The sequence below is a fragment of the Spathaspora passalidarum genome, assembly GCF_000223485.1.
Source record: "Spathaspora passalidarum NRRL Y-27907 unplaced genomic scaffold SPAPAscaffold_2, whole genome shotgun sequence".
Lineage (NCBI taxonomy): Eukaryota > Fungi > Ascomycota > Pichiomycetes > Serinales > Debaryomycetaceae > Spathaspora > Spathaspora passalidarum.
This window is the reverse complement of record NW_006767426.1, coordinates 806,487-824,589: the sequence shown is the minus strand read 5'-3', so window position 1 is coordinate 824,589 and position 18,103 is coordinate 806,487. Positions and strand designations below refer to the sequence as shown.

At 35.7% G+C, this 18,103-nt stretch overlaps 8 protein-coding genes across 8 annotated transcripts; 6 read left to right on the top strand and 2 right to left on the bottom strand. All coding sequences in view use genetic code 12, as the record gives it.

The window, feature by feature from the left end:
* Window positions 1–2,465: 2,465 nt before the first annotated feature.
* Window positions 2,466–4,231, top strand: PGI1 (glucose-6-phosphate isomerase; the record flags this gene model as incomplete). The annotated part of the gene is made up of 1 exon (XM_007373562.1): window positions 2,466–4,231. The coding sequence occupies one exon, from the start codon at window positions 2,509–2,511 to the stop codon at window positions 4,159–4,161; it is 1,653 nt and encodes a 550-aa protein (XP_007373624.1).
* A 66-nt stretch (window positions 4,232–4,297) lies between these two features.
* Window positions 4,298–4,882, top strand: SPAPADRAFT_59464 (uncharacterized protein; the record flags this gene model as incomplete). The annotated part of the gene is made up of 1 exon (XM_007373561.1): window positions 4,298–4,882. One exon carries the CDS (start codon window positions 4,418–4,420, stop codon window positions 4,766–4,768), a length of 351 nt encoding a protein of 116 aa, XP_007373623.1.
* Window positions 4,883–5,092: 210 nt separating this feature from the next.
* On the top strand, window positions 5,093–5,606 carry ARC15 (Arc15p; the record flags this gene model as incomplete). Its single annotated transcript, XM_007373560.1, has 1 exon — window positions 5,093–5,606. A coding segment is annotated over one exon (443 nt), but the record flags the coding sequence as incomplete, so codon positions are not given.
* Window positions 5,607–5,690: 84 nt separating this feature from the next.
* SPAPADRAFT_49118 (uncharacterized protein) lies at window positions 5,691–8,411 on the bottom strand (the record flags this gene model as incomplete). The annotated part of the gene is made up of 1 exon (XM_007373559.1): window positions 5,691–8,411. One exon carries the CDS (start codon window positions 8,409–8,411, stop codon window positions 5,691–5,693), a length of 2,721 nt encoding a protein of 906 aa, XP_007373621.1.
* A 286-nt stretch (window positions 8,412–8,697) lies between these two features.
* On the bottom strand, window positions 8,698–10,299 carry SPAPADRAFT_59457 (fungal specific transcription factor domain-containing protein; the record flags this gene model as incomplete). Its single annotated transcript, XM_007373558.1, has 2 exons — window positions 8,698–10,146; window positions 10,288–10,299. The coding sequence occupies 2 exons, from the start codon at window positions 10,297–10,299 to the stop codon at window positions 8,698–8,700; spliced, it is 1,461 nt and encodes a 486-aa protein (XP_007373620.1).
* Window positions 10,300–12,016: 1,717 nt separating this feature from the next.
* SPAPADRAFT_59455 (uncharacterized protein) lies at window positions 12,017–13,796 on the top strand (the record flags this gene model as incomplete). The annotated part of the gene is made up of 1 exon (XM_007373557.1): window positions 12,017–13,796. One exon carries the CDS (start codon window positions 12,028–12,030, stop codon window positions 13,738–13,740), a length of 1,713 nt encoding a protein of 570 aa, XP_007373619.1.
* A 365-nt stretch (window positions 13,797–14,161) lies between these two features.
* On the top strand, window positions 14,162–14,938 carry SPAPADRAFT_59454 (uncharacterized protein; the record flags this gene model as incomplete). The annotated part of the gene is made up of 1 exon (XM_007373556.1): window positions 14,162–14,938. One exon carries the CDS (start codon window positions 14,777–14,779, stop codon window positions 14,933–14,935), a length of 159 nt encoding a protein of 52 aa, XP_007373618.1.
* Window positions 14,939–16,212: 1,274 nt separating this feature from the next.
* On the top strand, window positions 16,213–18,036 carry CLG1 (Clg1p; the record flags this gene model as incomplete). Its single annotated transcript, XM_007373555.1, has 1 exon — window positions 16,213–18,036. The coding sequence occupies one exon, from the start codon at window positions 16,667–16,669 to the stop codon at window positions 17,783–17,785; it is 1,119 nt and encodes a 372-aa protein (XP_007373617.1).
* Between the last annotated feature and the right edge of the window lie 67 nt (window positions 18,037–18,103).

The following is an 18,103-nucleotide window of genomic DNA, read 5'->3' as shown; positions in this document are numbered from 1 at the left end:
CGCTACTAGTATTGAAGATCCTTCTACTTCTGAAGATATTGCCACCTCTGAAGGAACTGAATTTACTGAGGACCCTACTAGTGTTGAAGATCCTGCTACTTCTGAAGATATTGCTACTTCTCAAGATATTGCCACTTCTGAAGGTACTGCATCTATTGAATATCCAGAAACCACTCAAGACACTTCTTCCAATGAATCAGTTGCCACTTTTGAAGACCCATTAACTTTCGGAGAACAATCATCAACTGAAAATCCATCCACTACTAAAGAACAATCTTCATCTAAAGATCCGTTATCTACTGAAGATGCTTTACCTAGTGGCCCTTCAACCAGTGAAGATGTTTCATCAGCTTCATCTACTACTACTGATTCATCAAGTGAAACAACATTATCTAATAACCCATATTCAGACCTGAAAGAATTGTCATCTACTGAAGGCTCCTCAATCACTTTATCATCTGAATCTTCCTTAACTATCAGTCAATCCAGTAAAGCTCCTATGGTTGAAGATGAAACCGATATCCCATTTGAAATATCTACTACTGAGGAATATTCATCTTTTGGTTCATTGGCAACTTCTTCGCATGTTGAACTGTCATTCATTCCATCGACTTTATCAAGTAGAATTTTCACTTCAACTTCAACAGGTGTAGAACCTTCAGCTGCTACTGACGATGAAGTCAAAATAGAAACTATCACTTCAATTATGACAATTACGACAACTGTAAGTGGTTTTGATGGTACTTTTACTTCTGAATTTGAGTCCTTGATCACTTATACTACTACTAGAGATCAAAACGAAAATGGTAATTCTTCAACCACAGTTGGTGATGGTTCTTCAGAAACTGGTAACAACGGCGAATCTAGCAATTCTGATCCAAAAGGAAACAATTATGATGGTAATAGCCAAAACAGTAATGGTGCTTCTGATCAGGATGATTCTACAAACGGGAACGGAAACCAATTTGATGAAGAAACAGATAACAATGATGTGTCTAATGAAGGTTCATTAAACAACTCTGGAAATGGAAGCAACCCAAACAATTCTGGAAATGGAAACAACCCAAACAACTCTGGAAATGGAAACAACCCAAACAATTCTGGAAATGGAAACAACCCAAACAACTCTGGAAGTGAAAACGACTCAAACAACACTGAAAATGACAACTCAGGCAACTCTGGAAGTGTAAATGAGTCTAGTGGAAACTCCCAAAGCAATGTTGGTAATCCTGATGAAAATGGTCCATCAAACGCTGGTGCTGATGGAAATACAGGAAACAGCTTTGGGGCTGATCAACAAAATGATTCTAACACTAATGGAGCAAGTGAAAACGGCATTAACAACAACACTCCAAGTGTTAATCAATGGTCAGGAAACGATATTGGAGCAGCTGAGCAAGAATCAGCTAACAATGCTGAAAGTGAAAACCCAGGAAACACCATGAGTTTGCATCAATGGTCAAGTACTACTGCATCAAATCCTGTGGTAGAGTATGCTAATGGTGCATCAAGCTGGAGTGCTCCAATTGCATTGATCATTTTAATTAATTGTATTATATAATTTCTTTTACTTTGTTGAGTGTTACAACTACAATCAACATTCCTTATACATAGCTCTAATTTAATAATTCGTTTGAAATATAATGTAGTAACTGTTAATATAAAAAATTTGGATAATAACTTGCTAATTTATTTCAAAATTTTATAAGTAATATGCACACCAATGCTGACAGTGATCATTCAAGAAGAACTATAGAACAAGAGCTAAGTGTAATCAATCTATTTGCTGTGTTTACATTTTCAATACCTTGATGTTTGTTTCCGCGTAGTAAGGTGATGGTACTAAAAAAATATCATCAAAAATTATATATCGCCGTCAAATTATGAAACCGTGGGGTGGGGGGTAGAAGGGATCGATCTGAAGTATAAACATCAAAACTAACAACTTTACCATTAACAACAACCCCAGATTTCGTTACAGTCCCCATTAGAGCATATTCTAATAATAATCGCTTAATTATATGCAGGGTAAGTGTTAATGAGATGCAGTGTCGGGGTTCGACCTGCAGTTTTGCATCATAAAGACTGAAAGAAGTTGCACCCGGGATCGGTAGCCGTAGACACAAAAATAAATTACAGATTCTCGATGTCTTAATGACCAATTAAATTTAAACGTGGCCAAGCAGAAATGGATCGAACATGTGCAATTGAGTTAGTGTGGAGCTTGCTGTGACATTATTAATGAATTATTAATCTAACGGTTTCAACGGATTAAAGTGGAATAGAAGCAGCCGAAAAAATCGAGTGGTGAAAAATTACATAATTTTTTTGTCATTAGTTATTAAAACAAAATCCCACATTATACACCGCAATTTTCCCCCCTTTGTAATTCTCCCGAAAAACCAGACATATAAATTATACCACAATTTTCCAAAGTTTTAAAATTTTGCTTGCTCATTCTTTTTATCCAACCAATTGACCCTCAATTGATCTATTTTTATTGTTATCATGTCTTCTTTTAAGTTAGCTAGTGAATTACCAGCTTGGAAAAAATTACAAGCCACCTACGATTCCGTTGGTGAAAAATTCAGTGTCAAGGACGAATTTTCCAAGGATTCATCCAGATTTGAAACCTTTTCCAGAACTTTTGAAAACTACGATGGTTCCAAGATCTTGTTTGATTTCTCCAAGAACCTTGTCAACAAGGAAATCTTGGACCAATTGATTGAATTGGCCAAGGAAGCTGGTGTTGAAAAGTTGAGAGATGAAATGTTTGCTGGTGACCACATCAACACCACTGAAGACAGAGCTGTCTACCACGTTGCCTTGAGAAACAGAGCTTTAAAGAAGATGCCTGTTGACGGTAAGGACACTGCCAAGGAAGTTGATGATGTTTTACAACACATGAAGGAATTCTCCGACGAAGTCAGAAGCGGTAAGTGGACCGGTTATACCGGTAAAGCCATCACCGATGTTGTTAACGTTGGTATTGGTGGTTCCGATTTAGGTCCAGTTATGGTTACTGAAGCTTTAAAGGCTTATGCTCAACCAGGTTTAAATGTCCACTTTGTCTCCAACATTGATGGTACTCACATTGCTGAAACTTTAAAGAACTTGAATGCTGAAACTACTTTGTTCTTGATTGCTTCAAAGACTTTCACTACTGCTGAAACAATTACCAATGCCAACTCAGCCAAGTCATGGTTCTTAGAACACGCAAAGGATAAGGCTCACATTGCCAAGCATTTTGCTGCTTTATCTACTAATGAAAAAGAAGTTGCCAAATTCGGTATTGACACTAAGAACATGTTTGAATTCAATGACTGGGTTGGTGGTCGTTACTCTGTCTGGTCTGCAATTGGTTTATCTGTTGCTATCTACATTGGTTACGACAACTTTGAAGCTTTCTTAAAGGGTGCCGAAGCTGTTGATCAACATTTCTTGACTACCCCATTAGAGCAAAACATTCCAGTATTGGGAGGTTTACTCTCTGTATGGTACAACAACTTTTACGGTGCTCAAACTCACTTGGTTGCTCCATTTGATCAATACTTACACAGATTCCCAGCTTACTTGCAACAATTATCTATGGAATCTAACGGTAAATCCGTTACCAGAGCTAACGTATACACCAACTACCAAACCGGTACTATTTTATTCGGTGAACCAGCTACTAACGCTCAACATTCTTTCTTCCAATTAGTTCACCAAGGTACTAAGCTCATCCCAGCTGATTTCATTTTGGCTGCTCAATCTCACAACCCAATTGAAAACAACTTGCACCAAAGAATGTTGGCTTCCAACTTCTTTGCTCAAGCTGAAGCTTTAATGGTTGGTAAGTCAACTGAACAAGTCAAGGCTGAAGGTGCCACTGGTGGTTTAGTCCCACACAAGGAATTCTCTGGTAACAGACCAACCACTTCTATCTTGGCTCAAAAGATCACCCCAGCTAACTTGGGTGCTTTAATTGCTTACTACGAACACGTTACTTTCACCGAAGGTGCTGTTTGGAACATTAACTCTTTCGATCAATGGGGTGTTGAATTAGGTAAAGTTTTAGCTAAGGTTATTGGTAAGGAATTGGATGACAAGACCAAGGTTGAAACTCATGATGCTTCAACCAGAGGTTTGATCAACCAATTCAAGGAATGGTCTATCTAACTAGCCAGCAGTAAGTTGTGAAATGTTTATATGATTTGTACAATTTTAATAAAACGATAATTTTAAGTACCAACCTTTTTTTTTTTCCGCATTTTTCAATCGTGAATCTCATCTCAATGCACATAAATTTATTTGTATCCGACAGATCCTTCTTCTTGTAACAACACAACAGATATAACTGGGTGTTGTCAGCTGTACAATACACAGATAACGTCACATATATATACATATATCTCACACCCGTCAGATCTACACAATGTCCGACACAGAATTTGAACAACCAGAAAATCTCGATAATCCCCTTCGAATAATAATAGTACTCAATTCACCAAGTCATCCAGATGGCGAGATGCAAGATCGATTGCTTGACACTATTCAATCAATGGAAGAAGTAAATGATTTCTTTGATGAATTTGACTCGAAAGTATGTATTCCTAACGAAGGTCATATTCAGTATGAAGTTGGTAGTGATGGAATGGTTGTTGTTCTTGTTGATTCTGAAGAGTTGATGGGCGATGCCTTGAAGTTTATTGATGGGTATTCCACAGTTGAAAATGAGGAGCAAGACGATGAAGAAAGAGACGGGAAGAAGAAAAAGAGGGTATGAGATAGTGTGGTTAAGTACTTGCCACTTGGTGTATATTAGAGTTTACAAATAGATAATAGAACTGGATTTTTTTTTTGAATGTAGATATCATATAATGTAGATATCATATAATGTAGATATCATATAATGTAGATATCATATAATGTAGTCATATACTGTTTTGCATTCTTTTAATGTTAATGCTATTACCAATGTTTACTCTCCCAATACTTTCCTGTTAAGCCAGGATAATCGGTGCGCACACGCACGACCCCCCAATTCCAAAAGTTCCACCAAAAATCAAACCCTCAAATCTCTCCAACAAGTAAACACTATCAACAAACCACAACCAATTGAACACAATGGCATCAGAAGACTGGAGAAAAATCGATATTGACGCATTAACAGAAGCTCATATAACCGAAGAAGACTTACTCCCTGCTTTAGATCCAGTCTCTTACGAAACTATAGTAAGCATCAGTCAACAAGTTCGTACTTATTTATCCTCGGGAAAATTCCAAGAAGCTTTAGAGCTCGTATTAGATAATCCTCCATATGTTTCCGATCCAAAGGCTAAAGAGGCTCATACCAGTACAGCACTTGAAGTTTTAATCTCCATTAAAACCAATCATAATTTAAGTCAATTAAGTTCTATTATTAAACAATTGAATTCAGAACAACAGGACACATTAGTCAAATATTTGTACAAGAACATGAGTCTGGAATTCGGTCAGAAACAAGGTACTATCTTATTGACTTGGTTTGAAAAAACCGTCGAAGTTACTGGTTTGGGTCCAATTGCTAGATATTTAACCGATAGAAGAACTGTATAGTTATAATTACAAGTGTTACCAATGAGACGAATATCCCCTTTGTAGCAAGGTATTAGTACTGTTGTCTTTTATATTAGTTATATTGAAAACATGTCTATATAGGGTTGTTATTAAGCTAAGGGACTACCTAATTTTTGATACTTTGCTTTGATGCTTTCCAAATTTGGATTCTTTCTCTTCTTCTTTGGTGAAACGCTCAGATGTCTCTTTAAGGGTGAACTTCCAAGTTTAGAAGATGGTCTCAGAGGCGAACTATTCAATTTGGTGCTTGGCTTTAAGATCTTAGATGCATCATTCTTTGGTGGTTTCAAAGTAGTATTGACGTCTGGCTTTAAGGCAACATCAGATTGAGCTGGATTTAAAATAGTAATGATATCGGAAGCTGGTTTCAAAACAGTTGTCATGTCTGAGGGAGGTTTGAAATTAATGGTCATGTCATCGGTGAGACCGTCTTGATAAATTTCTTCAGGATTAAATCTAGGGTATACCAAATTCATCTCATTAAGTAATTGATCACCAGTAGAATAATCCAATTGTTCGTGTAACTTCTTTAGTTCATCATCCTTCAAACTAACCATATCGTTATATTTGTTTTCCCAATCTTGAATTGATTTATGATTTCTTTCAACTAAATCTTTCAAGTGTGTTTGTTCAAGATCATAATCATTAATTTGTGACTTTAAGTTAGAAATTTCTTGAATCTTCTGTTCTAGTTCACTAGCAGCAGATTTGATGGTGTCATCTCTAGCTTGTACTTCTTTCTTCAACTTTTCAATTTCTTCCTTCTTTTTGCTATTTTTGTGTTGAAGTTCTTCAACCAGTTGCTTCCATTTAGATTTGGCATCACAATGTGATTTCTTTTCTTGAGATAACTCCAATTCATGGTCGGCTTTCAACTTTTCAAGTTGTTCATGCATATCAGCAAGTTCATTTGATTTGAGTTGAATTTCTTGATTCAATATTTCAACTTGTTGCTCGTGTTCAGCCTTGGAATCAATATTAGATTGTTCAATGTTAGAACTATTCTGTTCTTGTTCTACCAATTTCTTTTGCAACACTTCAATTTCTTCCATATATCGATTACAGTCAGTATTTAATGCTTCAATCTGGCAACCTTTAGATTCACTTTCATTCTTGATTTCATCAAGTTCTTCGAACTGTTGGGTCTTTAACTCAACTTGATTTTTCAAGATGACAACCTCATTTTCCAACATTTCAATCTTTTGACTATTTTTGGTTATGAGATCTTGCAATTCGTGAACTAACTTACTCTTGACATCTAATTCTTCATTTAATTTAATAATTGCATCTTCTTTAGCGTCAAGTTGGGCCTGTAAATCAGTGACACGTTCAGTCAATTGCACTTTGGTATGGATCATTTTATCCATAGTTTCTGTAGCAGCTGACTTGTTGTCTTCTGATTCTGTCTTTAACCTGAACACTTCAGATTCATAGCTGGTTAAGGAACGCAGCTGCTCATCCAATTCCTTTTGAAGCTTTGTAATGAACTCATCCTTTTGCTGAATTGAAGATTCGGCTTCAGTTAACTTTTGCAGAATCAAATCTAAATTTTGACCAATGGATTGGAATGAATTACCCAAGATTGAAGATTCAGTTTTAATATTTACGAAATCAGACTTGATTTCATTAACATGATTAACAAACTTTTCCCGTTGTGATTCGATTTGAGCTCTCAAATCAATAATTTGAGAGTGTTCATTCATATCTTGCTTGGTTGAGATTTCATTTAACTGTTGTTGTAATTGTGAATTCAACAGTTGCAAGTTTTCAATCGTTTGTTCAAGTTTGGCGATTTCATCCAATCTGCGTTGTTTAATTGGAGAAGAAGGTGGGATGTAACTAGAAGATGGTCTTTTAACAACAATAGTACGCTTTGGAATAGCACGAGTAGGAACTGGTCTCTTTGGAGCTAAGACAGTCTTTCTTGGAACAGCAACCTTGGTCAAAGTCTTGGAGCTTGCTGTTGGTCTAGCATAACTTGGAACTCTACTAGTGGCAGCAGCTTTTACTGGTGAGGACAATTTGAAATTGTTTAACAAATTGGCAACATTAGTTAAAGTAGATTTGATTAATCCTGCATCACCTCTAGGATCCAAAGTCATAACCATTTGAATTTCATGATTCTTGAAGATCATATTAGTGACTAAATTATTTGATCTACCAACATTTTGCTTGGTTGCTAACAATTGAGTAATTGAACTAATGTTAGTGTTGGCAAATACGTTATTTCTTTCATTGCCCATTAAATCAATTAAAGTAGTTCTGTGATTTTGATAATAGAAGGTGATGACCAAACAAGATCTGCTTGAGTTTGGATTAAATTCAGTAGCTTGAGACAATCTCTTCTTGAAGATATGTTTCAAAGTATCTTCATTGACCTTTTCCCTCTTCAACTGTGATTCGTAGTTAAACAATGGAATACGTCTATGTAAGTTATCATCAAACAAATCAAGAATGTACTTATTGTTAGTAATTTCAAACGCAGTAACGAAAGCTTGTGGTGGGACCAAGCTTCCAACGGGTGGAGGACCAACAGGAGCAAATGACTTAATCTTACCAGCAGCCAATTGCTTGATCATGGTGGTTTTACCACTACCAGTAGGGCCAATCAATATAACACATGAGCTTCTGTCATTGGTTAACAAATGGTGGTAATCAGTGTCTTGCTCATTGTAAATGTGAGCAAAGTCGTATTGAGTTTCATTGAATTCAATTGAACAAGGGGAAGTTTGACTGAAGTGAGAAGGGATGAATTCACCTTCAGTGGATGAACCTCCTTTGATTTTCAAATAAAGAGGGATTGAACTCATTGAATCGGTTAACTCTACAAGAAAAGAGAAGAGTGGTTGTAAACAGTTTGTTTAGGTTTTATTTTGTTTGTTTGTTTGTTTGTGGTTGTAAAACAAAACTTTTGTTTACGGTTGTTCCCAAAACGAACACAAAAGCGCAAAATGTCGCGTAGATCACGTGAGCAGTTTCTTTTTTATTTTGCAACAATCACAAATCGTGTCAGAAAGTGAATGTAGGTCTTGAATAATTCTACAATATACCTATTAAGAAGTCGTTATCATTAGTTTAAGGTTTTAAGATACACATCTAAGAATATAACTGGTTATATAAATCCAGTAATGAATTTTCTGAAAATGGCACTTGGATCTGTACTGGAACAGGAGCAGGAACCTCTAAAGGTGTGGTACCAGTAGGACCCATCCAAAATGCCATTGTCATTTGTGTAAATGGTGATGGTTGGTTAATATCATCATGTTCGCTTCTTTCTGAGGAATCATCGGATCCAAGTTCTGAAATATATCCTTCGTTACGAGGAACTGTTGCAAACGCATTAGTAGAAAGATTGTTACTCATATTAATAATCTTGTTGTATTCATGAATTGGTAATGAAATATCATTCTTCAATTGAACAAGCAAAGAAATAACTCCATGTAAACTGGTTAACCCGGTATTATCTTGACTTGTATTTATTGCATCCACTAAAGTATCCACCATGGCTAATAATTTAACACATACACCTGGACCGTTTGATTCATAAGAACTTATGGGCAAATCCTTGGTTTCATCGAGGAAATCATTGGCTATGGCAAATGGGAACTTTATAGATAAACTTGGTTCCATCTCGTCGAGAAGATTGTTCTTTTGTGCTAATTTCCATGTTAACGATTTCATCCAGTATTTACTGATGATTATATTTAACTTTTGAATGTCAGGGGCATTTTCCATGATTTTGATATTTCCTAGTTGTTGTTGGACATTAACTATCCAAGATGAAGAAGGAAGACTGGATGCATTGGTGTTTAAAGAGATAAATCTGTCAAAGAAAGACTTGTCGGGAATAGCGAAAATCTTGACCAATTCTCGGAACCCACTAATTAAAATTGGATATTCTTCGTCTTCTAAAGATGGCAATGGAATTGAAGGTTCTAAAATGACTGGCAAACAATCTTCTATAGCAGTAAATCTTTCTGTAACAAGTAATAAGTAATAAATTTTTCTCATTCTATGGACTTCTGCAGGTGACTTATTGGTATAAGTTGAAGGGTTATGCAACCCCAAGATTTGTGCAGTTGATATGGATTCGCGAAGGTAGTTCAATGCTGCTGGAGTTCCTGACTCGGTGTTAACATAATACACATATAAGAAAAACGATGTCAAAAGTGTATCTAAACTAGGATGTGATCTATAATTAAACATATCACGGGCTTTAACTGATTGTGAAACAAAATCTAAACTCTTGATAGTATCCAGGATCGGAAACAAGTGATTCTTGTTCTTTAAGAAAGATACTTGGACAATAACGGCAGCTGAAATGGCACAACTTAAGGAATATGCAGACAAAGTATCCATTGTGGTATACGACTTGTTCATCAAAACCGAAATCAACTGTGCCACCGACACCACTGGCCATACACCAGGGAAAAAAGTTTGATATATCTGCAAACAAGGTAATAAATGTTCAACTGGGATGAACTGGTCCTGAGGATTAACATTGGATATTTGATTTATGGTATCTCTAGTCTTTTGGTGAATTTTCTTTGGTCCACATTTCTTTCTCACTCTATTGTTGGTGCAATTAAGATTATGGTCGACGCATCGGGAACAAGGTTGCTTCAAATCACATTTAACTTTACGTATACTACAACTATCACAGGGTCGAGTATATTTGGATCGTACTGGCGGAGCCATTGTTGTTTACTGAAGAAAAACATGATGAGAAATGGCTAAAGGAGAGTTAAAATTTTTATAACAATAGGAGGAGGTAACAAGTGGAAGTGGAGTGGCTAGCTTTTTTTTTTTTTTCACTAAAAAATATTAAGTCCCTACGGGGAAAGTGGGGGTGAACGGAGAAAAAGAAATCTATGGTTAACGGTTTTGTGGTCCGGTTGGGATTACAAAAAGCAATGAACAATAGCTATTTTAAGAACTGGCGCTTATTATTATGGAATCCTTATTGAGATATGTATATGCGCATTAAGTTTATCCGAAATGTTCAATTAAGCTTTTTGACAAGTCGGATCAAGTCCGAAGATCTTACTGGGAAAGATTAATTTTACTGCCCAAGTGAGAATGGAAATTTGAAACTGTTCAAATGGTTATGATGACTTTAATTGTCAAAATCTGTAGAATTATTAGTCTTGGGTCATGATTAACTAGGTAGGATTGAGAAACTCTCATATTCAAAGAAATAACAAGCCAGTTTGTTCAGTACTTTAACCACCATTTGTCATGGGATAGTTCCAAAATATTACCCGATATATCGAAAACTTTATATTATATATAAGTTTATTAAGCAATCGAACTTTCCATTAATTAGAGTTTCCACTAACAGCAGAGTTATATTGAATCTAGTTCTTGTACTTCTCTTTCCCAGTTCCGATATATTCCAGTTCAAAATTAAGAACTTGACCCTCTGGTGGAGGAGGGGGTGACAAATATACTAATATTTTCGTCTTCTGCATAGAAGTTCTAGAAACTTTCTTGACCCACAGGACCAAACAACCTAATACAGGAAAGCAACCCCCTCTATATGAAGCACATTCCAAGATAAAGTTTTGTATAATGAGAAATTCATTCTTAACATTCAAGCTTGTATTAATAATATCACATTACACTCATCGTAGAACATAGATCCTAACTGGCAAACATACTGCAATAAAGATTGTAACTCACAAACAATAATAGACGTACCCCATACAAAACGTTTGATATTTTGTGATATATTACAATATTGTTATTTAATGATATAATTAAAAGGCTTCTATTACCTATCAATACTTCTCTTTTGGAAGATAAGGTGTTTCTTTCGAGACCGCTAAAAGTCAACGTACACGTCTATCCTCCTATCTGGAAATATTCGAGATAAGGGATTGGTTATATACTACTTGAACTACTGATAGCAGTTATTCAGAATTATTGTCGAGTCTGCAAATAATTACTCGATTCTAACAATTTTTCTCCACCCGAGGCATTTTTGCAGCATTGTAATCTTGCTCATCTTGTTTCATATCTCCGCTTAAAACAAAAGATCACTATAGTATGCATCTTGTGCCTGCATCACATAAATAATCTTACATATCAGGAAAATATAAACGTCGATCCCTAATCGGGAAAGTTTATCTCAATGGATAAGATAATAGCGAATATTTCATTGTTCTATTTTTTTGGAAATATTTTTTTCCAGCAATCTTATCACTGGAGCCTAATAGATTAACTCTTTTAAGTACACCTTTCCCGGCTGAAACTCGCTTGTCACCACTTTCAATATGAATGACTATTATGATCTGTAAGTATTGTTGTGAATTCACAATGATGATTAAGTAAATTCTTATCTTATTACTGGCCAGAAGGTTATAAATAAATACAACTGGAACGGGGTTTCCTCTTCAGCTTGAATATTGCAAACATTAAACAAGAATGTCATTTACTGAAAAAAGTCCAGAAATTACAGCAGTATATCCTGTATCCAGTGTTAGCTTGGAAGGCACTCTAATTCCTGAAAGAATACCCCGTACGTTCAATGGAAATTTGGACGAATTAGCTCTTGCCGATGGCAAGAAAGCAAGTAAACTCTTGGAAGAAGCTAGAGCTAACTTGGAACTTGCTGAAGAAACAGGGTACACACCAGAGTTAAGGCGTAACTTTAGTTTAATCGCTCTTTTAGGTGTTGGATTTGGGTTAACTAATAGTTGGTTTGGTATTTCTGCCTCTTTAGTTGCTGGTATCTACAGTGGTGGACCAATGATGATTGTCTACGGTATTATGATTCTTGCTAGTATAGGTATGTGTGTTGCTGTTACTCTTGGTGAATTAGCTAGTGCTATGCCCAACTCAGGTGGTCAATATTACTGGACACAAAAGATTGCCCCAAAGAAATGGGCTCCTGTGTTGTCATATTTATGTGGTTCCTTTGCTTGGGCTGGTGCGGTGTTCACTTCAGCTTCAGTTACTATATCTATTGCTACTTCAGTTGTGGGTATGTACATGATCAATCATCCAGACAAGACGGTTGAGAAATGGCAAGTTTTTATTGCCTATGAATTGGCTAACGTCTTGCTTGTCATTTTCAATGTCTATGAAGGACCACTTCCACATATTTCAAAAGTATCTTTGTACATTTCATTAGCTTCATTTGTGATTATTACTATAGTGGTATTGGCCATGTCAGGTGGTGAGTTTCAAAGTGCAGAATTCGTATTTGTTGAATTCACTAATGGTACTGGGTGGAGTTCAAGTGCCATTGCATTCTTTGTTGGTTTAATTAATCCCAACTGGAGTTTTCTGTGTTTGGATGCTGCTACTCATATTGCTGAAGAATCAACTAGACCAAGAACAGATGTTCCAAAGGCTATTATTGGTACTGTAATCATTGGGTTTATTACCTCCTTCACCTACTCAATAGCTATGTTCTTTTGTATCAAGAACTTGGATGGTATTGCAAATTCGAACACTGGTGTTCCAATCATGGATATTTTCCATCAAGCAACTAGTTCCAAGGCTGCTGCGATTGGTTTACAATTTCTTATCTTATTGACTGCTATTGGCTGCAATATTTCTTGTCACACATGGCAAGCAAGATTAGCTTGGAGTTTTTCAAGAGACAACGGATTGCCTGGTTCTAAATGGTGGGCTAAAGTTAATCCAAAGACTGGTTCAGTTGTCAATAGTCATTTGATGTCCTGTGGCTGGAATGCTGTTATTGGTTTCATCTATTTAGGTTCTGTCACTGCTTTCAACTCAATCTTGATTTGTTGCGTGCTTTTCTTGGCCATTTCTTACCTGATTCCCACCATTTTTTTGATTTTCAAAAGAGATCAAATAAAACCTGGTCCATTCTGGTTAGACAAGTTTCACATTGGTTTGATTTGTAATATTGTGGTTGTTTCTTGGTCGTTATTCTCATTCATATTTTATAACTTCCCTGCTGTCATGCCTGTGACTGCTGGAAACATGAACTATTCATGTGTAGTGTTTGGGGTTTACTTTACTTACTGTATAATAGACTGGCAATTCCGGGCCAAGAAATGTTTCATCACTTCTGAGGAAAGAGAAAAGGGTAAAGAAGAACTTACCAAGCAATTATCACAACAGATTTCTCAGATTGAAGTGGTGTTGTCAAGAACTGTATAGAAATTTAAAATTATTACAAGTATTGCAAGTATTAATAAATGTAAGTTTTGTAAATTATAAATATTCAAGTATAGCCTTCCTTTCAAGTATACAAGGAAAACTATAAGTCGTTGAAATAAAATACCCATAATAAGCAAGAAAAGAAATTTGATGAATTTTGCATATTTCATTAACACTTATCACCTATTTTTGTTCCATTATATCCCTTTAAAGTTCCTTTTGACACTCTATTTCATGTTTATTTGCGGATTTCAAAAGTGCATCTAGTATATCCAAGTCGGAAGCCATTGATCTATTACATTCTGTGTTATTGATGTATTTCTTTTTTTTTTGCATTCGGTGGTAAATATTTGAAACAGCCATTATATATATAGATTGAATAATTGTATAAAATGAACAACATAAAGAAGGAATAAAAGCATCACATGTTTATCCTATTTTTCATGTATCTTCTTTTTCCAAAATTATCAAATATGTTAGAAGTATATATTTCAAGTATTGGCTCGTTCTTTAATTCAATCAAAGACGAATAGAACAAGTAACTTACTCTCTTGTATTTTGACAGGCGTAATAGACAAAACTAATAGAGGCACTATATTGAGAACAACCATTGGGAGAAAATAAGGAAAAGTGACATCTGCCGAATGTTGCTTTCATACTTACATTTTCAAGCTTATTGGAGTGCTTGATCCAATGGGCAAATGCCATAAAAAAAAGTTGACCAGCCAACACCACTACTGGTTCATAGTATACACTTGTATATTAAATATAATATCAATATAATCGAATTTCTGTAATTAAATCTGGGTTACTTGTCTAGCTGAACAATCACATATTTACGCTGAAGTCTTAATTAGGCAGAATTAAACCCCAAAACACAACTATGTTTCTTCAAGATTTAAGGAAATTACATAGTCCAACAGGTCATATAAGATGCTGTAACAGTATGTTTCATATAGCCAATAGTTAACATTTCTAGAATTTATAATTCAATATTAAATGTATACCCAATCACGTCACTAATATTAGCAATTACATGGATGCAAAATCCAGTATACAGGAAAAAAAATTCGCACTACTCAATGTTGCGCCAACTGCAAACTACAAAGATCTTGGCTACGTAATAGGACAAGTTAGGTATTGGTCACGCATTGTCTTAATTGTTATGTGTGGTTTATGCAAATTACGCAAATAGGGCAATATTGCTAATAAGTAATTGCTATGTGAATTATTGCCAATGCGAATGTTTAATTATACGAAAAAGCTTAGGTGGCAATTACCTAAACATTCTACAAGAGGGGCTGGCGAGAGGGGATATCACCATGCGAAACATTGTTATCATGTCATGGATATTGAATTTGAATGACATGAAATCTACAATTTATCCCCTAGTACCAAGGCAACCCCCTTGTTCACAATTTAAGTCACGCATGTGTGTTATCTCGTAGTCTCGTGGTGTGCTCTACGCTCATAAGCCCTTATCCCAGCGAATAGGGAGTATATAATTTTTGGTACACCTTACTATAAAAAAAAAAAGTGGGAAATTCAAACAAGAGGAAAAGAAAAAAAAAAATTAATAAAAATAAATAATCCCGAGGCACGAGGGGTCTAGATTCTCTGGAACTAAACTTATTACGGGGTTTAGAAAAAGCAACAGTTTACAACAAACTAGGCGCGATTACCACAGTCGGCATAGTAAACGGATGCTATTCGGGAATGGGATGAGTTAATATTATGATGTATGTCATGTAAATTTTGCTTTATTGCTTTTTTTGTAACTTAAGTTCCTGTCGTACCGGCAAAGGTCATGTATTGCAATGTGACATGGCAAAGAAACGAACCGCAACCCACTATACGGTCCTGTCTCTAAGCGGGAACATTCCTGAATAAGGTCGTGTCCACCTGGCGAGAACAAAGCACACACTGCCAAAAAAAGAAAAGTCTGGGCCGCAACAGAAATTTCTTTTTCTACATTTTAATTGTTAGCGCTAACATTCCAACAATTAACCTGCATACAACCTAAAATGCTTTGGTAAAAAAATTTTCATATTTTCGTAAAAGACTCAAAAGGAAATCAACCTAAATGACACAAAAAGAAACAGAGTAAGTTTTCTTTTTTTGCTGTTGTGTGTTGTTAATACGCAATTTCGGTAAAAAACCCTGAACTAGGCTGGTTCAAGTTATGTAGTGTAAACACAACAAAATACTATGATATGATATCATATCATATGTGTTTAATACGTTAAGTAGTAACTTCAGACATCTATTTCACGTGTTTGCTTTGGCATTTGACAAAAATAGCAACAAAAATCTACTTAAAATCGAGTTTAAATTGAATTTATACCACAAATATAAAATTTTTTTTCTTCTCCCTTTTTTGAATTAAAAAATTTTTTTTTTTGGTACTGCTAATTTAAATAAAAAAGTTTTTCTTTCAAGAGACAACTTTTTTTGATCAGCCTTTCAAACTTCACTACACTTCACTTGAATCTCTTGACCCACTCTCACATATACGAGACGAGCCAGAGAAACAGCGAAAGCGAGAGAAAATCACAACCACTACCTCTTCCCCAACAACCGACGGATTGAGAACTTGTTAGAGTACGAAACGGGTCTGACCAATATACACATTACCACACAGTGTCTATTAAAGTATCCACCTAGATATATCTCATTACCACAAAATAAGTGTACATGCTAAGCAAATCAAGGACATATTAACTTATCCCCTACCTGCCTAAACATACACTGAATACTTTTTTCGGTGATAAACAACTTACTACTACTGCCACCAGTTCAAAGTCTACGCACGTTGTTATTAAAACGAGCTTTTCATTAAGTTTTCGTTTTTACCTTTTATTTTACTACTACTACTTCCTTTCCTTTTTATTGAGTCAGGAAAACTTTTTGCTAGCTAACTGCTACTATGTACCAAGTTCATTATCCTCACCACCAATATCCACTCCACGGATTGGGTACGGCTGGCCACAGAACTAGTTCTTATTTACCACCTCAACAGCAACCACCACAACCACCACCACAACAATCAGCACACTACAACTCGTACTACCAACCACAACCAACTCATGTCCCTTCCCATTCCTTATATTCTTACCAGCAAGTTGCTGCCCCACCACAACAAGTGTACAACCAATCAGTTTACACTCCTGTTATTAACCATGAAGAGGAGCAACAACCGGCTGTAAATGGCGGTATTAATTCCGTATTAGAATATAATCTTAACCAAATGGCGAGTTTCTTATCCTGGTGTGGATTTGGCATGTTGAAGCAATCGAGAAATCCAAGTTTAGAATTTGAACAATTAATTGTGTCAGTGTTATTTGCTACCAGATTACCTAAATCTACGATCATTATTGCTTTGGAATATATGAACCAGAGATTCTCCAGTGATGCCTCCATCACCAGTAAAGTCTTGACTGAACAAGAAATATTTAATCATTTAGTGGTCTCATTAGTGTTGGCCAATAAATTTAATGATGACAATACATTTACTAATAAGTCCTGGTGTGGAGCTACTGGATTAGATTTATTAAAATTAAACAAAATGGAAAAGGAATGGTTGGAATATGTCAAATGGAGTTTAAATGTTGTCAATTTTGAGACTAATATCTTGACGTTAGAAGAATGTTGGAAAACTTGGTTGGAGAAGTATTCACATGCTCCATCTGCTTCCAACTCTCCCATTTCAATTTCCTCGCCATGTTCCTCATCACCAAGATCTCAACTTAATTCATCGCCAATCACCAGACCACACAGTTCATATTCATCAATTCCATCCAGTCCCGAGTATGATCAAAAGTATTATGCTTTGAAATCCTCCTGGGGCCAACACCAGCAACCACAACAGAGAATTCCTCAGCCATCCCAGCAAAGAATGTTACCACCACCTCCCCCTCCTCCAGCACCAGTTTACAATTATAGTTTCCAATTCAATGATCCTGCAGTACAGTATGTGGGACCACCACCACCAAGCCATGTTGGATATGTAGGATATGCTAATCCATACTACATGTCCTCATGTTAGTATTCAATTATTCAAAAATCCCAAAAAAAAAAGTTCATAAAAGTTTATTTTAAAAATACAAAAAAAGAGACAGTAGGGGCACAGTTTGATGATGTTGAGTTCAAGATGCTTATCGGTTCGTTACGGTTTTTAATTTTTTTAAATTTTTTTTTCAGTTTTTTACCTTGATGAATCAACTCGTTTGGTTTTCTTTAATAATAGTCGTTTTATAGATGTTTTTTCAATAGTTTTATTCGTGATAGATATGTTCGAATGTCAGTTGTAAGATTGTTTGTCTATAATCGTTGACAAGTAAAACCTAACAGCTTTCAATAAGTA